This window comes from Rattus norvegicus, chromosome 6 (assembly GCF_036323735.1).
Source record: "Rattus norvegicus strain BN/NHsdMcwi chromosome 6, GRCr8, whole genome shotgun sequence".
Taxonomy (NCBI): domain Eukaryota; kingdom Metazoa; phylum Chordata; class Mammalia; order Rodentia; family Muridae; genus Rattus; species Rattus norvegicus.
Window position 1 is genome coordinate 108,649,602 of NC_086024.1, and position 20,500 is coordinate 108,670,101.

Sequence of the window (20,500 nt, forward strand, 5' to 3'; positions counted from 1 at the left end):
TTGAGCCCCAGCGCCATCCTGCAGCTGTCTGTCCAGAGCCTGCTTGGATGGGGTGTACAGCACCTGGAAAAATGGGGAGCCATAGGCAGAGCCCTCCAGGAAAAGACGTGCCTCTCCTAACCCCTCTCACTTGTTCCCCCACCACCCTCCATGGCTGACAGTTCCTGTGTCCCTCTACAGGGCTGACATGTTTCCATGGCAACCGGAATCCTGGGCTCCAGCAGCCTCTGCTCTTGCCACCTGTTATTACTCCATCTCTCAAGTGTAAAGCATGTTAGCCTGGTACCACTTGGCTGTGCGGCACATCTTTAGAAGACGGCGTGAAGAGAAGGGGAGTGGGAGAGAGGACGCGCAGAAAGGCTGCCCCGGGCTAGCCATGGATGACACAATGGACAAGACAGGCTGGAGGAAGCAGCTTTGGAGACAGGGAGGGTGAGGAGGGAGAGCATAAGCCAATGTGCCTTCCCTTCAGAATCAGGGAGCAGGCCTCAGCTGGAGGCCACTGCCACATCCACTACCTTCTTCCAGCCTTTAATGAGGGCTGTGGGAGGGGCAGAGAAGCAAGCAGCAGACAGGGAAGGGAAGGCAACTGGGCAGAGACAGAAGCAGCCCAGTGTGGAACAGAGCCAGGAGAGGGTTAAAAGTGGTGTGATCAAGTCTGGGGAAGGCCGGACCAGAGGGCAAGCTGAGCATCACAGACTCGATAAACGGCCTTAATTCTCATGCTTGCGCTCACCCGACTCCTTACGTGTTTACTCATATAAATTATCCCCAAGGCCTGCCACCTTTTTCACTGCTTCCCTAGAATTGATAAAAAAAAATAAATAAATCCCACAGATCCAAGGAATAAAAGTGTTGGGATTCCATTCAGGCTGGTGTGTGGCCGCCTCACAGCAATGAGGCCCTGCTGCTGGGCAAACAATGCCTTTCACGCAGATGCATAGAGACAAGATCCAGGAGCTCCTCTGGGAAATGGACACCAAGGTCCACGCACCACAGGCCGGTTGGGCCATCAAGAGTCCTCTTCCCCTGCCTCTTGGCCACTGATCGCTGAGAACAGCAGCGTGTGTGGAGAGTAAGGCTGGGAAGGGGTGCCGGTGTGGAGCAATCAGCACTGAGGTCAGTCTGTATGGAGAAGGGAAGGACCAGGGCTGATTTAAAATGTCTTCAAGTTTATGGACGAGCCTGATAAACTGCCACGCTCTGGATCGTCAAGGACAACAAGAGACAACGTGAGCTGGAAGGCAGCGCACGCCACAGGGAAGCTGGACACAAGGTGCCGAGGAGTTAAAGGCAGGGTTAGAGGGAAGGCATCTCTGAGGCAGCCTCAGCACAGAGGCAAGTCCCCAGAAACCACTGCGCACACCTTTCTAGAGCAAGCAATGTGTTAGAGGACTAGCTAATGTCCTTTTATGTCTATTGCCCGAGGATTAGAATAGTGTGGGAGAAAAGACAGGAGGGAGAATTTATCCCAACCCAAAGGGATGCAGGCTTTCATCCTTTCATGTTTGTGACTCTCTCCCAATTAGCCAGGAGCTCCCTGAGGGCAGGAACACCGTCTTTCTTCTCTGTGTTCCTAGCACCTGGCACATAAGACTGTCACCACGCTGATAATAAACACTTAGTGAAAGGATACACGCGTGTTCACAGAAGCCTTTGCATGGGGCAGATGTGTCAGGCCAGGGTGATCTCCCCACCATCACCACCTCTGAACTCAGTTTGCAAAAGGACCCATATTGTCTGTGCCCAACTGACTAAAAATAGAGTATTTAAAGAAAAAGGAAGGGACAAGCCTCAGGCTTCAGACCTAGGGATTAGGCAAAAATCAAGAGACTAGGAGACCAATAGGCAGCATAAGCCTGAACAAGGTGGATCAAGCAGGAAGATACACCCAGGGAAGGAGGCCCGTGATGGGAGTCAGAGCGGTTTGCTGCATACAACAGAGTACTGAGGAAAACTGGCATAGTGGAAACAGCTCTGTCTATGAGCACGAGGACCTGACTCAATGATCCCCAGAACCCACATCAAAAACCCAGATGTGGAAATGCATACCTGTAATCCCAGCACTGGGGAGACAGACACAGGTAGATTTGTGGGGCTCTCTGGCCAGCCAGCCCAGCCTAATCCAAGAGTTCCAGAACAGTGAGAGATTCTACATGAAAATACAAAGTGGAGGGCTCGGGAGATGGTATGGAGGGTAAAGCAGCTAATACAAACATGGAGGGCCCAGAGCTCATGGGAAAAGCTGGGCACAATGTGCCCCTGTGATCCTGATGCTTGGAGGCAGACGCTGGCAGATCCCAGGCCTCGCTGCTGGTTACTTTAGACCTGTAGTAGCACAATCCATTGTGGTTGGGAGAGGGGGATATGACAGAGACCTATTCAACCCCTGACAACCAGGAAGCAGTGACACACAATGGCCTCCCTTCCTCCCACTAGGTCTACCCTCCTCCAAAGATTTGATCATGCCTCAAAAGCCCTGTGGGCCGAGGACTAGGCCTTCAACACATGGGCCCTGAAGGAACATTTCAGATCTAAAATAGCACACCCAGCTCTCGTGGGACATGTTACAGCTCTACTGCCTTATGGTACACACATTTTCTGCTGATACGGTGCTTTCTAGTGACTTAACTTACTACGTCTTCATCACAGCCATAAGGCAGCATCACCAACGTTATGATTTCACATAGATAATGCCTGAGTTACAAGCAGGCAAATCAGTTTGTCCAAAGCAAAAGTTAATGACTGTCTTGGCTCTGAACCCTGGCAGTGTACTGCTTGACTGGCCCTTTCCTCAACATACAACCACGCCTTCGAGAAACCCAAAACCAAAAGTCTAGCAATATATATGTGTATATGTGTGTGTATGTGTGCGTGCGCGCGCACACGTGTGTGTGTGTGTGTGTGTGTGTGTGTGTGTGTGTGTGTGTGTGTTATAAAGCAAGGCTTCTCAAATTCTGTAATGAAGGTCATTTGGGGAGGCTGACAAAAGGGATCAGTAGGTACAGGTATCTGCCACTAACCTGAAACCTGACTTTGAACTCTAGGACCCAAATGGTGGACTCACTCCCACAAATTATCCTCTGACTTCCACGTGTATGTGCTGTGACACGTGCCACCCCCATGTACACAAAAAATAAAATTGTAAAATAAGTGAAAATCACTTTGGGAGTTCATTAAAATTCAACTTGGAATTCAACGAGGGTCTGAATTCAAGGAAAGGTCTGGAAACTCATCTCTTAGGAGCTTAGTAAGATGGCCAACCTTCAAGGTTTGCCTTTGACCAGGACTTTCCTGAGAGATCGGGCTGAGCCAGTCACCATGGTCCCCGGTGGTTCTGACACTTCTTACCACACTTAAGAAGCCCAGAGTGAGGGCCTTGTGTGAGAAGTACGGGCCGAGCACACGTGTGAGCAAAGTATGCTATGACCTGCTTCGTTCCTTCACAAGAACATTCCAGGGGAGGCTGGAGAGATGGCTCAGTGGGTAAGAGCACTAGCTGCTCTTCTGGAGGACCTGGTAACTGCCAGCACACCCACATGGCAGCTCGAAACGATTCCAGCTGACACCTTCACACAGACACATGTGCAGACGAAACACCAATGCACATAAAAATAATAAATAAAAGTGTAAGAAGACCAATCTGGAGAATAGAATATACAAGGCAAGGAGGAGGCTGAGGGACAGAGAAATAAAGCATTGTAGTGACACATGCAGAAGCCAGTGGTGGTCAGGAGACAGAGAGAAGGGGACAGGCATGTATATATTTTTCAGGATCATCCGATATGGAGGTTGAAAACAATAGCAGGCAGAGGTGCAATCTAAAATTTTCACTATGGGCATAAAGCATTGTTTATTTTTAAAGGAGAATTTTTTTAAGGCTTAAAAACTGTGTGAGAAAGGTTCAGGAAAGTCATGAACTAGTGTGATATTGGAGGGTTGTTTTTTTACTACACTGTGTGTATAGATTATAGACTCATGGAGACTTTGTAAGGTGAAGGGTGAGGTCCATAAGACCAGCACAAACAGAAACAGGTCATCAAGGAGCTTCAAGAACCAAATGTGTCTGGTGTGGATCCAGCTGTGTCCCCACGTTCCCCAGAGCTTATGTTGACCCTATGCCCAGTGTGATGTCATTTGGAACTGGGGTCTTTGGTAAGGCTGTGAGGATGGTGCCATCACGATGGAATTGGGGATAAGAGACCAGAGAGTTGCCTTCCTCTCTGTCTGTACACATAGAGGAAAGGTTGTGTAAGAACAGCAAGAGGGTGACCGATCTATGCCAAGGATGGCACCCTAACAGGACACCACCAACTCTGCTGTAATCTCCATCTTGGACTTCTATCTCTAGCATTGTGAGAAGTCAATTTCTGTTGTCTAAGCCACTCAGCCTAGAATTCTGTTGTGGCAGTCCTTGATGGTTAATCTTGGTTGTCCATTTGGCACACTTGAAAAGAAGAACCCTTAGTTGAGGAATCGCTTCTATGAGATTGACCTGTGGGCAAACCTGTAAGGCATTTTCTTGATTGGTAATCCATAGAGGAGAGTCCAGTCCACTGTGGGCAGTACTATCCTTAGGCAGGAATGTATGGATTGTATAAGAAAGTTAGCCGAGGAGTCAGAGGGTACAAGCCAGTAAGCAGCACTCCTCCATAGTCTCTGCTTCAATTTCTGATTCAAGTGTTCTCTTGAGTTCCTGCCTTGGCATCATCCTTGAGGATGGTCTCAAACTTGCAAAGTCAAATAAACCCTTTCTTCTCCAAGTTGGTTTTAGTCAGTGTTTCACCACATCAACAGAAAGCAAACTGCTGGCTGGTTTTTGTGTCTAATTGACACAAGTTAGAGTCATTTTGGAAGAGGGAATCTAAATTGAGAAAAATGCTTCCACCAGAACCAGACTGGCCTCTGGGTGAGCTTTTGGTGCATTTTCTTAATTGCCGAATGATACGGGAGAGCCTAGATCACTGTGGGGAGTGCCACCCCTGGGCTGTTAGTCCTGGGTGTTATAAGAAAGAAGGATGAACAAGGCAAGAGGAACAAGCCACTCTCTCGTGGCCTCTGCCTCAGTTCCTGCCTCCAGGTTCCTGCCGTGCCCGAGTCTTGTGCTGATTTCCCTCACTGATGGACTGTTAACTAAAAATGTAAGGTTAAATAAACCATCTCCCCGCTAAGTTCTGTTTGGCATGGCGTTTTGTCGCGACAGTTGAAACCTAACAAAGACACACACTAACAGGCGGCCTAAGCTAACAGAGACGTGGTCTGTCAATGCATTCGTCTCTCCTGACAAACCACTGTGTAATAAGATGCAGTTGACAGCGGGCTAACAGAGGGACATCGTCAGTAGGTCCATGAGAATGGAGCCTGGGCCTGGGATCCATCACTTGGGATTCCAGTGTCCAGACAGAACTGAATGGTATCCAAGCCCAACTTCGCCTTCCAGCGTACTGAGTACACTGAGACAAGTTACTCAGATCTCCCCGCGCCTCCATTTCCTCCCCTGTGAAATGAGAATGCTCACACATGCCACTTGGACCCGTGAGCATTACATGAGATGATGTGTGAAAACTGCCAGGCACCTAATAGATTTTCCATCATTTCCTCCCCTCTCTCCTCGCCTGCGTGCAAAACCACTTCATTTCTAATGAAACGGGAGGAAAACCAAAGCCCTAAATAAATAAGCTCTCCCAAGAAACAGAGATAAACTCACGAAGCCACGTTCATGCCATCCGCGGGAATGTCACCTCATGTGCTCATGTGCTTCTGGGCAAGACAGCACCTGCCTTACAGGGTTATTGTAACGAATGAATGAGCTGAGCAGAGCGGTCTGAACAGTGCCTGCGACACTCGGGACAGGCCACAAGTGCTATTGCTGTCACTCGTGCCGGTCAGCCTGTGGAACTCCTCAGTCCTGAGCATTCTATAGAATTACAGCACAAGTGTGAGAGAAATCAGAGAGCCTCGGACAGAGTCAGCCCCAGGAAACTGGCTCCACGACTAAGGGAGGGCACCCTCGACTGGAGTCTAGGCCACTTCTTTCTCTCACCACCTTTCATGCATCCATCTTATCCCCCGATTACCCTAGAAGTTCTCCAAGGACAATGACCATATGCTGTCCCAACTGGGAGGCCTGGTTGTACATATCCCCACGACTGGGTACATCTAAAGCGAGGGCTTCATAGATACCTGGGTTCTGCATGGACAGAAGAGTTTGTGCCATGGCTAAGATTTAGCAAAGGATATGCTGGGGTCAGGTCAGGCTCTGATAATCTCCATGGATACCAATGAGTCGTCAGGGGCAGTTAGCATCAGTGCCAGAAAAGGCCCCTTGCGCTGCCTCAAATGGAGTCCCTGACCCAGATTAGCCATCTGTGGTCACAGACACATTCTGCTGGTCCAAACAGGACAAGGATGGGACATGACTACTCACAATGAGCAGGCTTAGTGTCCCTCCCAGACCCCTTCGTCTCATTGAAAACACACAGCCAGTCCACAAGGCCAGGTTGGGAACCTCCCTGTTACAGAGGAGGCAACTAAGGGGAGAGGGTGTCGGTAGCTGACCCACATCCACAGAGCAGTGGGGGACAGGGTGACAGGGTCATAGGTCACACCCTGACCACTCACTTCTGGTGCATCGCTATCCGCCTGCCACAGGCTGAGAAATTGCCTCCAGACACCTACATCTCCACGGACCGAGCAACCCCTCAGGCTTCTTGCTTTGTGGCCTGCAAACCATTTAGATCATAACTCATCGGAAGAATGTCTGCTGCTGGTTTTCGAATTTGCCGTTTGGGAAAGCAGGAGGGGAGAAGTGGGTGACCTCCTCAGAAAGAGCTACACATCCCGCTCTGCCTCATCTCCCCTCTAGCCAAGGCTCGAATGCTAGTACCACGGTCACTAGGTAGCGGGCCTAATGGGTTTCCTTTCACACACCTTTCAGAGATACCCAAGCACATTTCTAAAATGTTCTTCATCTCCCAAAGCCTGTGCTCAGCTGCCCCTGGGCCTACAGCAGAAGACAAACATCTGCTGGACTTTTCCCAGCAGTGTGACAATGACATCATGCACTGCTCTTAGATAATTTGCACATTATCAGACTAATTTCCAGATTATCTAATCAGCAGACATTACCCTTAATCAATTTGGCTCTCCCCTTACAGTTCTACAAAGTACACCCTGCCCTCAGCAGCACACTGGCTCTGGGCACTTTCCTCTTAAGAATGACAAAGAGGAAAGCTTAACTCAGAACCAGCATGTGAGCACCGCACAGGAGTCTGACTTTCAGGGACCTAGGACCTCCCAACCTCAACTACACGGTCCTGAAAAACAGACGAGATACATTTTATAGAACAGTATTTTAAAAAAATCCCTCTTAAGAACTCCAAGTTTAGTCTGAAAGCATATATTTATTTATGCTATTAAATAAAATTAAAAAAATAAAAATGAATCCTCTCTTCGAGGAATGGCTGTGAGAGTTCCCACAGAATAAAAACTGCAAGGTGAAGGTGCCTCCAATTGTGGCATCCTGCCTCACTCGGCCCTGACTTCAATACTCCCATGAGACCTGACTGCTACTGATGTACGAATTTGCCATGACATCACGGGCCTCTTTCCTTTCATCTGTATGCATTCATTTTGAAACCAGGGAGGTCGTCTCCCTCCTCAATACTCTGCCTTGCTTTTCAAGGTCTGAACAGAACCTCCTCAGCGAACCATTTCAAAACCTCACAGGGCTTTAGCACAAACCAGAATACCCTTCATGTGGCTCCTACCCTTGGACTCTCTGCTGTGGAGCCTGAGAAGTTCCACGTCCAGTATGTCAACAAGCAAGGTCAGCTTCCCAGCAAGAGCAGTCCTGCCTCAAGACGTGGAGTACACCCAGTGACTCTGAGCCTTAGGCAAGCGCATCCTTCATTCGGGACCCACGGAGCACTCCCATCTGAGACTGTGAGCGCTTCAAGGTGAGCTGGCTCTCGCATAGCTCTGCCTCTCAGGCTCAGCATTTAGTCAACACTCACTATGGGCACCAAACTTGGGGATGGATAGGTGCACGAATGGGTGGGTGGGTGGGTGATTGCATGCTATTGATGAATGAATGAATGAATGAATGAATGAATGAATGAATGAACAGTACTAATTTATTTACACTGTTTTCATGCTTGAATCTAAGACTTTGATCTCATTCCTACCCCCAAAAAGTATCCTGAAAACAGTGTCTGAGGCAGATTCCAATTGCGCAGAGAAAACTAAAGGGATTTTAAAAGACTTCAGAGATTGTGGGCCTGGGTTGCTGAGATTTCGAACCTTAACCTGCTGACTAAAGTCGCTCTGAGTCGCTAAGGAGAGCCTCTGAGTGGTACACTCGCAGTCCTGACTCCTCCCCTTTTATTCATGTGTGCCCATAGCTAGAGATGAAGGAGACGAAGGTGGCAAGAGAAACTGAGGGAAAAAGAAAACCCCAGGCTCATCTGGGGAGAAAGGCAGCAGCCCAAGGGAAGAAGCCTCATCAGAAATGTCCTCTCTCCTCAGAAGGAAGGGCAAAGCTCCAAGCATTTCCAGCTACTCGTCTTCCACTGAGGCAGAGAGCCTCAAGCCCAGAGCAATGAAGGAAAACCTATAGCAAGAAAGAGGAAGTGGAAACTCAGGAGGAAACGAGAGAGTGGGGGAGGAACAGAGGCAAGGCTGCATCCTCTAGGGTGGGGGTGGGAGGCAGGGGGACAGCAGGAATACCAAAGTCAAAAGGTCACTGTGACCTATGGCCATGGGTGGTATGAACCAGTTGCCTGTGGCCCTGCATACTCCTATATCTTTGGGGTTCTTTTTTGATGACGCCAGCTGGGGTCACCCTGAAGCTCTAGTAAATGCACTTGCCAGCATGTAGACCTTCTCAGGGGGAGCATTAGCCTCCAGGATTAAACTCTTCTGCCTCCCTCCCTCGGTCTGGAAGCCTGGAAGAGGTGGAGGGCTGAGCTGAGCCCTCAGAATGCTGCGGGGCTGTCACACTCAGTTCACCGTGCAGCCCCAGTGGCATTTAGGGGCAGTATGGATGGGAGCCCACTCCAAGCCCCAAACAGTGAGAGCAGCTAATAACTGGGTATTAATGATGCCAGCAATTAGTGCTCACAGGAAAATGGTGGGGGCCTGCTCACCAGGGGCATGTGGGAGGAACCAGAGTGCACATTTGGAGCAGCAAGCAAAATCAGTGGTATGTGTGTGGCCCACAAAAGCCAGGGTGAGCAGCTGCCATGGGGTTTGTTCAGCGAAACTGGGCCTAGGGGAAGATGGCTTCTCCAGACAGTAAGAGCTTATCTGCTGCATCCACTTCCCTATGTATGAAATTAGGGCTGGTCATGGAGTTCTCAGGGGTGGGTAGGGGGTGAAGTTGTGAGAAGACATCATTAAAAAAATCAAGTAAAATAAAGGATCTTTCTGAGGATTCTGGAACCATCTTTGTACGGGGAGGACTGAGATGAGCCCAGATAGGGCTATTCTGTTTCAGTCAGTCATGTGATGGCTTTGTGAGAAGCTGGTGTTTCATCAGCAAGGTAAAAAAGAAGACAAGGATGAACCAGAGTGTGGATGGAGACCAGCATGGGACATTGGAAAACGAAAGGCACAGTCTCTTTATTAATCAAACCCATGCTATTTCCCCAGGGACACCTAAGGAAGACACAGATACCTAATGATAAGCTTGCATTCAAGATTCTGATTGGAAGGACAAAGAATGTCAGTGCTGGTCACAGAAGCCTACCCGGAGGAGACCTCAGGAACAGCCAAGAAGGGGACTGCCTCCTTCCACTTACTGTTGCTGCCAAGGTGTACATGTGTACATACATACATGCATGTGTGTGCACAGACACCGCTGGCTGTGGGCACTGTAGGGGAACTGGGCAAACACGACTCAAAGGAAAAACCATTTGAACATTATAAAATGGGATACCTGAACACAGGAGCAAGTGGCCAGGCATTGAAGAAATGCAAGAGACAGGCTAGCGCTGCAGGAATGAGCAAGAAAGCTGAGAGGAGCTTTGGAGAGAAGATGAGTCATTAATCTCTGCTTTCCAGATAACACCTAAAACCAAAGATCATTTCCAGCCTCTTCCTGGTAGGAGGCAACAGCTCTTCACGACTTCCTAGACACTTAGACCAGACAGGAAGGGGAAGGGCACTGCCAGCCGCCTCAGTACAGATAGGCTTTCTTCCCTGACAGAGAAGGAAAACTCTCCCAAAGTGCAGGCAGCGAGCTGGGTGTCATGGAGACTCAGATCTGGTGCAGAAAGAGCGAAGCCATCCTCCTCCTCCAGCCCTGCTTCCCAGATTCTGCCCAGATGGCAACAGGAGGTGAGAAAGCAAGGGTCTGTCACATTAAAAGCTTGAACCCTCAAAGTTGGAAACAAATTAATGTCACGGGATGTGTTTTCCCCAACTCCAAATTTCTCTACTGCAGCTTAACCTCTAGTACTTTGGCATTTGGTTCTAATGGAGGGAGAGAGAGAGAGGTAAAGAAAGTAATTAAAGTGCCGGAGAGATGGCTCAGTGGTTAAGGGAGTGCACCGGCCTTATCCAGTCTCCAGAGCTTACATAGGGTGACTGGCAGCCACCTGTAACTCCAGATTCAGAGATCTGACGCCCTCTTCTGGTCTCCACATGCACTCCACTCATGTGCACATCCCCCACCCCCCTCCCCTTTCACATAATTCACAGTGAAAAGAAATCTTCTTTTAAAAATAAACAAAGTAAAGGTAAAATGAGGCCATTGGAGCTGAGGAGACAGCTAGGCTGGTAAAGCAGACATGACAACTGAGTGTAGACACCCCCAGAACCTATGGGGAAAGATGGCAACAGCTACACATGCCCATATTCCCAGAGCTCAGAGACCGGTGACCTCTGGAGCTCTCCATAGCCAGGCTCACCGAATCAGTGACATGCACATTCAGTGAGAGACTCAGTCTCAAAAATAAAGTGAAAAGCAACTGAGAGCCCTTGAAAGTGTGACAGAAAGACATTCAGACAGACAGACAGAGGCATACACACAGAGAGGGGCGGAGGGAAAGGGGAGAGGGAGAGAAGGAGAGAGGAAAGGAGAGAGGGAGGGAGGGGGAGAAGGAGAGGGAGAGGGAGAGGGAGAGGGAGAGAAAGCGCACAGCTATTAGGGTGAGTCTTATCCAGTCTGCCCGGTAACCTTATAAGAGGTTACATGGACCAAAAAAAAAAAAAAAATCGAGACCCCAGAATATATGTGCACAGAGAGAAATGAGCAGAACTGCCAAAGGACAGCCTTCTGCAAGCCAAGGAGAGAAGTTCAAGAAACCAACTCGACAGTACCTTGACCTTGGTTTTTCAAGCCCCCAGATCTATAAAAGCTTAATTTTTGTACTTAAGACTACGGGTCTGAGATGTTTGGCTGCTAGCCATAGCATACTAATAAAGAAGTCAGCATTACCAGTGAACACGGGTGTAGACCAAGAAGCATGCACAAATCCAAACAAAGGTCTCGGACAAGGGTGTGTGTGTCCATGATCTCAAGTACTTGGTGAAAGTGTCCATCTGATGTCAGTTAAGCTGACAGCTTCAACCACACAGGAGTCAACTTTAAATTTAGAATCTGGACACTTTACAAGTCACACTCTTGGTTCACTTTAAGGTACATAAAAATATATATATTATTTATATACATGCATATATTATTATATGTATACATATATATTTATATACATATATACATACATACAATACATACTTACATCTCCCAGGGTTTGGAGAGGTGGATCAGTGGTTGAGAGCATTTAATGCTCTTCCAGTGGACTCAAGTTCAATTCCCAGCACCCACATGGTGGTTCTCAACCATCATCTGTCACTTCAATCCCAGGAAATCTAACACACTCTTATGACATCAGTAGGCACTGTACATGCATGTAGTGCACACACATGCATGCAGGCAAAATGTTCACATACATGAAATGATAAACTATATCTAAAAAAACTAAAAGAAATGTACCAACAACTTGCATAAAGAAAACAAAGCCCACACCATACGTCTACAGATACCCTTCCCTCCAGTGATCTCAGTAAGGCCCAGATCTTGAGGCAAGCTTAACAGATTCCATGACCACATCCTGCTTTGAGGTTTCTGTCAGCCCAGAAACCAAAATACATGGTAGAGAGCCAGTCAGGTGGTAAATGCTAAGCTCCACTTTGATTCCTAATTCATAACTAGAAGAGGAAGGAGAGGAAGAATAGACACACAAACCTACAAGATCACTTTGAGTCTTCAGAGCCAAGTGTCATCCCAAGTGACATATCCATCAACAGCCGGTGGGTTCTGTACCCTAAGTAGTGACCCATACAGGAAAACCATAGCAACCGACCAATACCGGTCAGTCTCAACAGTTGTGAGCGAACCTTCTGAAGCTGAGGGAAAAGGTGGACAGGTCTAGCCTCTGACAGCGGCCAGGTGAGGACACTCCCCTTCTGCTGGACACTCATGCATCACCCCGCCTCTCTCTGGAGACAAGGCTGATCACATGCATTCTGACCTGCTTGCACTTAGCTGGTAACTCAGCTCAGCCATACGTGTGGGAGCTGGCTGAGCTTAGGAGCCAACTTACCGCAGACCACCGGGACCCATTGGTTTTTACTGCCAGATTCCAGAGTGGAAAGGAAAAGATTGGTACCCAAACTACCCGTCCCGTCCCTCACGCCCTAACCTTACAAGCGGAAACTCACGTCTATGGTTCTCGTTTCTGTGGTTGGGTGGGGATCGGGTCTCCTGGTCTTGGGCTTCATCTCCCTCCTCGCTGGCCAGGTGAGTGTGAGCATAGTGGTAGCTGAGTCCCGGCCGGTTCTTGTAGCGCTTGCCACAGACTAGAGAAGCAAAGAGAAGACACGATGAAGGACAATGTCGGCAGCTTCTTTGGTCACTCTCTTCATACTCCAGGGCGACTGTCCCCTTAAAAATAATTCCTACCTTCAGACCCACACCACTGTAACCACGTGACTCACGGACACAGCGCAGAGTACTGAGGCGAGCACTGTGTGACTGTGCTTGCTATGGAGCTAGGGATGCTAGGCAAGTGCTCCGTCGCTAAGCCATGCTCCCAGCCTGTGCACGCAGAGATGGGCATGGTCCTCCTAACTTTGAATCCAATTATCACTGGAAGCCGATCCAGTCCAACATTTCAGGTCACCAATGTGGCAAAGCAGCCCGTAACACTAAGTGACGTGCATAGCACACACATCAGCAGAGGAGCCACCAGAACCCAGGTCTCCTGGATTCCTCGGCAGTGACCCATCTGCTGCCCTGTGGTTGAGTCTGTATGAAGTAGGAAAGTTTCCATTGGGTAACGTTCTCCATGTATCACCCTGTGACTTATGCCAGGAAAATGTGCTCCAGCCTCACCACGAACACAATGAGACTGAGGCATCCTGGGGACTGGAGCAGCCAAGAGCTTGTGACCTCAATGCTCCTAATTAGCCCCTAGCACCCCCAGGCCTCTCTCAAATGAGACTTTAGACAGAAGACAACTGATAATATTAAAATGGCATCTTAGAGGCAAGAAGGAAGGGGGTTGCTCAGTATTCCAGCTGCCTGGGACCTAGAGACCAAAAGGCAGGCAGAGTGACCTCAGGGCAGTCCGCCAACCATGCTTTCCACACACTCAGCACAGACCTCAGGCTTTGGGGGTAGGATTGTCAAGAACAGAAGCTTTTGGGTCTTCAAAGTCGAACTGTGGTCCCAAATGCTCAGTCTTGCTTGCCCGCCCAGCAGACCAAGCCAAGCGGACTTTGCTGGAGCACTGGGGGATGGGCTGCTCTGAGGGACTCTCTCCCAGATCACTGTCACCAGAGACCATAAATGCCTCATGGGGAGGGAGAGCAGGACTTCAGGATCAGACCTATGCTCAAACCTCAGCTCTAGCCATGCAAATTCAGTGGCCGTGACCACCACTATAAGGAGAAGCACCGTTAGGCACTATCATAAGGACTTCTCAGAGCTTGTCTTTTCCTCAGATTCTCCTAGGGTTGGCAAAATTAGATAGCACCATCTCTTCTCTCCCTTATTTAAGTAAACTACTTCTAATTAGCATAATTCATTTTGAGTAATAGCCAGAACAATAGTTTCAAGTGGCAGAATTGGACATCTCCTATTTTTATGAGGCCGGATCTAGTGTCTCATGCCTTGAATGACTTGGTAGCTAATTTTTAGCCTTTATTAAATTTAAGACGTTCCTATTACTCCTGACTTAGAATCTTATTATAGAAAGTTTTTATCGACTGCCCTTTAAGCATCTGCTAATGCTTGGTGTTTCTTTAGTTTATAGATATGGTGAATTAGGTTGGTTTCCTAGTATTTCCTATTATCAAACCATTCCTGCATTCCTAGAACACGCTCCATTTGGTCAGCGTGTACTGTTCAACTGATACACTGCTGGAGTCAACTTGATAATACTGCATTGGAACTCAGACGCGGAGAGCTTTAATTTTTGAACTATCTTTATGGGCTTGATTCTACAGCCAAGTCAACCTCCAAAAACCAAATGAGTTTTGCTATGTGAAATTGGACAAGACACGTACTCTCTCTGGGTGCCTTTCCTCTGGAAATGAAGATAATAATACTCATTTTGAAGGCTAATCAAAATATCATAAATAGTATTTGTAAAGAATATCAGAGTTTAACCTAATAGTCATTTTCAATAAATGGTAACTAATGGGTAAGAGACATAAGCCTTGTTTGTCACATCTAAAGGGCTGGACCCTCCCAAAGAAGAACTTTGATCCCTCAACCTGTTCTGTAGAATCTGGCATCGGTTGGACATCCTTGATGAGTGTTTAAAATTCAAGCTGGGGGCTTGGCAGCTATAAATTCAAACGCTCTCTCTCTCTCTCTCTCTCTCTCTCTCTCTCTCTCTCTCTCTCTCTCTGTGTGTGTGTGTGTGTGTGTGTGTGTGTACATGTGTGTGTATGTGTGTGTCCCTCCTCTCCCTCACTCCCTCTCTCAAAACAAACTAAGATGGTGCCTTGCATCTCAGTCCCATGTGACTTAGGAAGCAGGACCTAAAGAGGCCCCTGAGATACACTCTCTGCCTGCTTGTGGCTTTTTCCATTTAACCTTTTAAATGATCTGAGGTCAATAAGTAACAAATTACAGGGTCATCGGATATGAATCCACTTAGTCACCAAACACACATGAGGAATGCATGGCGATTCAAACTGGAGAGGCTTTCAGTGTTTGCACAAGGCCACCTGGGCCCTCTGCGGATCCACCCAGGACTCTAAGTGAGCTAACTGTTCATGCACTGCCGGGCCAACCACTGCACCTTTTTCTTAACCACAGAATCTCAAGATCTTAACTGTCACTCCACTAACCATCCACTAAGATTATCCCACTAATAGTCCAGAAGCCTGTTCTGGGCTCCAGGGATGAGAACTCCCCACCCTTCAGAACAGGTGCTCCTCCCCAGGACTTGGGTAATGATCCTGCTACACCTACAGTCTTCCCTTCAGGGTGCTTCCCTACTGACTTATTTGATTTCCTCAGCTCCACCTCATCTGCTGCCGTGCACATTCTACAGAATATATTTGTTGATTGGCTGGCGAGAGGTCATAGAGACACTGCGGGAGAGACAAGAGCCAGGAATGCAGGCAAGCCTATGGTGTCTCATCCATCTAGCCGCACTGTGGTGGTTAGAATACGGCTGCCCCCGTAGACTCATGTGTTTGAATGTTTAGCCTAGAGGGAGTGGCACTACTGGATGGTGTGGCCTTGCCTTGTGTTACTGAGAGGTGGGCTTTGAAGTCTCCTATGTTCAAGCTCTATCCAAGTGTGGTACACAGCCCCCCTCCACTGCCTGCAGATCAAGACATAGAATTCTCAGCTCCTTCCCCAGCACCATGTCTGTCTACATGATGCCATGCTTCCAGCCAGGATGGTAATGGACTGAACCTCTGAAATTAATTAAATGTTTTCCTTTATTAGAGTTGTCGTGGTCATAGGGTCTCATCCTAACAATGGAAACCTTAAACTAAGACTAACACTAACCTCACACTAATGACTCTAACACCTACAAAGCTGAACCCTAGTGACAGCGTCCATCTCCTCACCTAGCACTGTACAGGGTGGTACCCTGGAGAATGAAGTCCTTTGCTAGAGCACAGATTCTCAACATGTGGTTCCCAGACAAGCACGCACACACACACACACACACACACACACACACACGCACGCACACACACACACACACACACACACACACACACCAGCCCCTGACTCAGAAGCGATGGGGATTATGGGGGATACTCAACCACCTGCTCGATAAACCAGGGAACCCACGTTATCCTGGAAGCTCTTAGTTCTAAAGCTTGAGAAGACTTAGGCCTGACTCTAACCAACCTGGTCTACTTACCTTCCTAGTATATGGGTATAGGGTAGAGCCTTCCTTGAGGCATGGGATTGGTCACTAGAAGATACAGATCCAGGCAGCTCAGGGAAGGGTCCTGGAAGCCAGACTCCCTTGTAAAGTGCCTCAGGGTGGAGCCTCATCTTTCGTGGCTCATTCGAACAGTGTCCCTCATCACTAGACCTCCAACAACGTAATGCTAATACACGCTAGCTCAGTGGCACCAAAAAGACAAAGACAATGGGGCCCAGACCCCTCTCCTCCAAGGAGCTCTCGGTCTAGACAAAGAGATGTGCCTATAAAGGAGAGATGTGACATGGCTGTGTGGGCAGGCATGGCTGAGTGGGTATCTGAGAGGGGCAGCAGACAGCTTGAGCTGGGGAGAACGGATTCCTAGAGTAAGAACACCCTGTAGGAGGGCATGAGGTGAGCAAGATTGGCCTGCGGCTCCAGAGCATAGCCATTTGGTACCGGGAGCCATTGGAGAAAGCTGGAGTGAGGAGAGGGGTGGGGATGGAGAGAGCTAACAGAAAGGCAGTGGGCTTGACTCCATCCTGACAACGAGGGATGGAGGGAGGCAGTTAGCCTAGAGGATAAAGTTAATCTGGTCCGTATTCTAGCTTACTGCTGGCAGGACGAATGTAAAGGTGGCAGGACACCATTTGCCTTGCTGGTGGGTGAAAAAATGGCCTTATGGGTGGAAGTGAATTGTGAGGAGAGGGGTTCAAGGCAGAACCTGGTAGAAAGCAGAGTAAGAATGCAATGTGGTGCCAACTGTCATGGCTGTCTCTGAGGTGCACTCTCCAAGCCTGGCCTCATCTGGCACTAGGTCCTGCCTCCTCCTTGCCTTCTTGCTTATTTCTCAAGCAGCTTTTTCCTTACCACAGAGACTTCGAGCATGCTCTTCCCTCTGCATCACCTACTCCCCATCCCCAGTTTGCCTGATGAGCGTCTAATCATCCTTCAACTCTTCGTTCTAATGCCCTTCCCCAGGGAGGTCCTGCCAATCATCAGGACCCTGGTGTTCACCTTCCGAGGACTAATCCACATCACCCCTACAGGCAGCCAGTGAGACAGACCCTATACATTCACACACACTCCGTCTGCAATGGCCAGCATGGGGTCTGACTGCGACAGGCACTTGGATGTCAGCTAAGGGAAGTAAGAAAGACGCCCAGTTTCCTGATTTGGGTGAGCTGTTAGAATAGAGGAGAAAAATGAGATGTAAGGAAGAAAAAAATGGGTTAGCCTTTTTCTTACGGAAAGAGATGTGGTTGGGCTATAGGCACTGTGGCATGGGAAGTTACGGTTGTTGATACACAGCAAGGGAAACTGTGGGAGGACCTACAGAGGTGGAGACTTAAGTTTCCTTTTTAGATTAGTTAACAAAGACTCACGTGAGAGCCAGAAGCACGTGCCATGGGTGGGGCGGTGGCTTTCAGGACAGAAGTATGGGAGCCCCAGGTAACCCATGGTGGTGGCTTGAATGAGAAATGTCCCCCACTTGGTCCCTAGCTGGCAGGGTTGTTTGGGAGGCCTAGGAGGTATGGACTTACTGGAAGACATACGTCATTGAGGGTGGGAGGTGGACCTTGAAGTTTAAAAGCTTTAAGCCATTTCAAGTTCACTCTGCTTCCTGCTTGTGGTTCAAGACGTGAGTTCTCACCTGTTCCTGCTGCCTGCTACCATGAGTCCCTGCCATGATGAACTCTTAGCCCTCTGAAACTAAAAGCTCAAATAAATTCTTGCTTCCATAGTGAGAATTTTGGAATTTTGGGTTCCTTTAAAAAGCAAGCAGAAATATTATGATTGTTTTTGTTTTTATCTCAGATGTGGGATTTGGGGCTGCTCCAGACATCCACAACAGCTCCTTGGGTTTTGCCTCATGCTCTAGCAGGGGCAAGATTCTGCCCGCTGTGGGTAGTCTGAACAATTATGTGATGTTTGAAAATTTGGGGACCTTTCAGAGGGCATATACATGCTGGGGACCTGAGAGGCAGGGTGGGGCTGGGGACCTGAGAGGCAGGGTGGGACTGGGGACCTGAGAGGCAGGGTGGGACTGGGGACCTGAGAGGCAGGGTGGGACTGGGGACCTGAGAGGCAGGGTGGGGCTGGTTGACTGTTGGTTACAGTTGTTTAAGTGCCACGTGCAAAAAGAAGGAACAAGGTGAGGAAATTAGATCTCCTATGGCAAAAAGTCAAACTTGCTCCAAGGAACTCGACACATTAATCAGCAAGAAGTTGTCTAATGTCCCCCTTCCACCCTGTGACTTTACTCAAGGATCGTTCCCTCTCCCTCTCCCTCTCCGTCTCTCTGTCTCTCTCTGTCTCTGTCTCTCTGTCTCTGTCTCTCTCTGTCTCTCTCTGTCTCTCTGTCTCTCTGTCTCTCTCTCTCTCTCTCTCTCTCTCTCTCTCTCTCTCTCTCTCTCTCTCTCATCAAGCGTTAAGGGGCTGAAAGGGTGGAAAAGAGGAAAACCCACAAAATCGCAAAAGACAAGCTACGTCTATCAGTCCTTGGTCATGGTGTTGTATCACGGCAACAGAAAAGGAACAAGGGCACCAATCTTAAAGACGAGCAGACTCAGGCTTAGAGGCAGCAGCACTATGGACGGCCAAGAGATGGAGAGCGAGAAGGGACTACTGCATATGGCCCTTGGGAGGCCACCAGAGCAAGAAGATAAGCCTTGACCTTCTGGAAGCTGAGACAAAGCTGCAGATGGTTGGCATGCTCCGAGAATCAAGGAGGAAGCACAGCCTAACAGACTACTCATTCCAGAGGGGACAGGGCAGCTGGCGAGGAAGGGGATATCAAGAGTTACCAGGGTGGTTTATGAGCAGGTCACAGGCTGAAGGGAGGCAGCTGGGGAGGGCAGCTTGAGAGGCGAGTTAGGAGGAACTGGAGTTAATGGAGAGGACACTGAGCTCCAAACAAAGCTACTGATGCTAAAACCTAGTCTTCCAAATGACATCATCAGGGGATGAGAGAGGAGGTCAAGAGTCCGTGATTAATTCTGATGGAATAGCAATGGAGTCAGAGTGCAACACTTTGATGGGACAACCTGCTTTAGAAATCCCGGGCTGATCGCTGTAGGCAAGCTAGAGAGGACACTAACTTCCTGTGTTTAATCCTACTTTCCAGTCACTCCAAACACTAAGGGCCAACTTCATTCAATTCTGATACCCAGCATATGGGTTTCATGCTCTGTGGCTACCACCTTGAAATACTTCTGTGCATTTGTGTGTGCACGTGCGTCATGTGTGCATGCGTAGGGGATGCTCTCTATATCCTGGAGTTCTCTATAGGGTAGACTAGCTGGCCAGTGAGCCCAGGAACACCTGTCTATATGTCTCCAGTGCTCAGATTATAAGCGCACACTACCACACCCAGCTTTTTACGTGGGTTCCAGGAACTAAACTCGGGTCCTTACACTTGTAGAGCCAGCAGTTCACCAACTGAGCTCTCCCCCCCCAGTCCCTCTGGGTCTAACCTTGCCCTGCAAATCTGGGAGTGGAGATGTGGGAATATGTTACTCCAGTTGAAAGCTTTAAATCCACCAGGGTGAACCTAGGCCCCAAGTGGTTGAATCAAGAGTGGATCCCTGGAAGTCTGCCTGGGGCAGTTCACTGGTCATCGTGCCAATTTTGTCATGCCGGTTTTGTCACTGGAGAAGGGGGAACTGCGCCGACATCTGAATGGTCTGCATCTGAACTGGGTGGGTTTGAACTGGGTGGGTTCAAACTCTGCCTAAGACTGCTGACTACATGATCTCGGTGAGCTGCCAAGCCTCCCTGCACCGTGTACCCCCTCTGGAATGGGCTCACTGTGACAGCACGCCTACCTCACCACAAGGAGAAAGATGTACGACAACAATTTAAAAGTGGATCCATGGTAAGTCTCAGTCACCATCAGCTGTCATCCTCCCCCCACCCCCTGCCATCAGAGGGGCTCAGCAGAGACAATCAACCCCAAAAGGGAGGGAGCTGGCTGCTTCTCCTCCGAAGTGTGGAGTAATGGTGTAGGGTAGGAAAGAAGGTAAGGAGAAGAATAACATTCTGAAAATAAAGTACTGTCGCCATCTGCTCCCGTCTCATCAAGTCGGCACTCC

At 48.8% G+C, this 20,500-nt stretch overlaps 1 protein-coding gene across 10 annotated transcripts in view; it reads right to left on the reverse strand.

Moving 5' to 3' along the window:
• The window catches only part of Dpf3 (double PHD fingers 3), a 278,933-nt gene that overhangs the window by 71,810 nt on the left and 186,623 nt on the right, over positions 1–20,500 (reverse strand). For all 10 annotated transcript variants that reach the window (XR_010052069.1, XR_010052068.1, XM_008764749.4 and 7 more), the window contains one exon: positions 12,724–12,861. Coding sequence is in view for 8 of the 10 variants with exons in the window: in XM_008764749.4 (XP_008762971.1) it covers positions 12,724–12,861 (138 nt within the window). In the remaining 2 variants the exon portion in view is untranslated. The remainder of the gene's footprint in view (positions 1–12,723; positions 12,862–20,500) is intronic.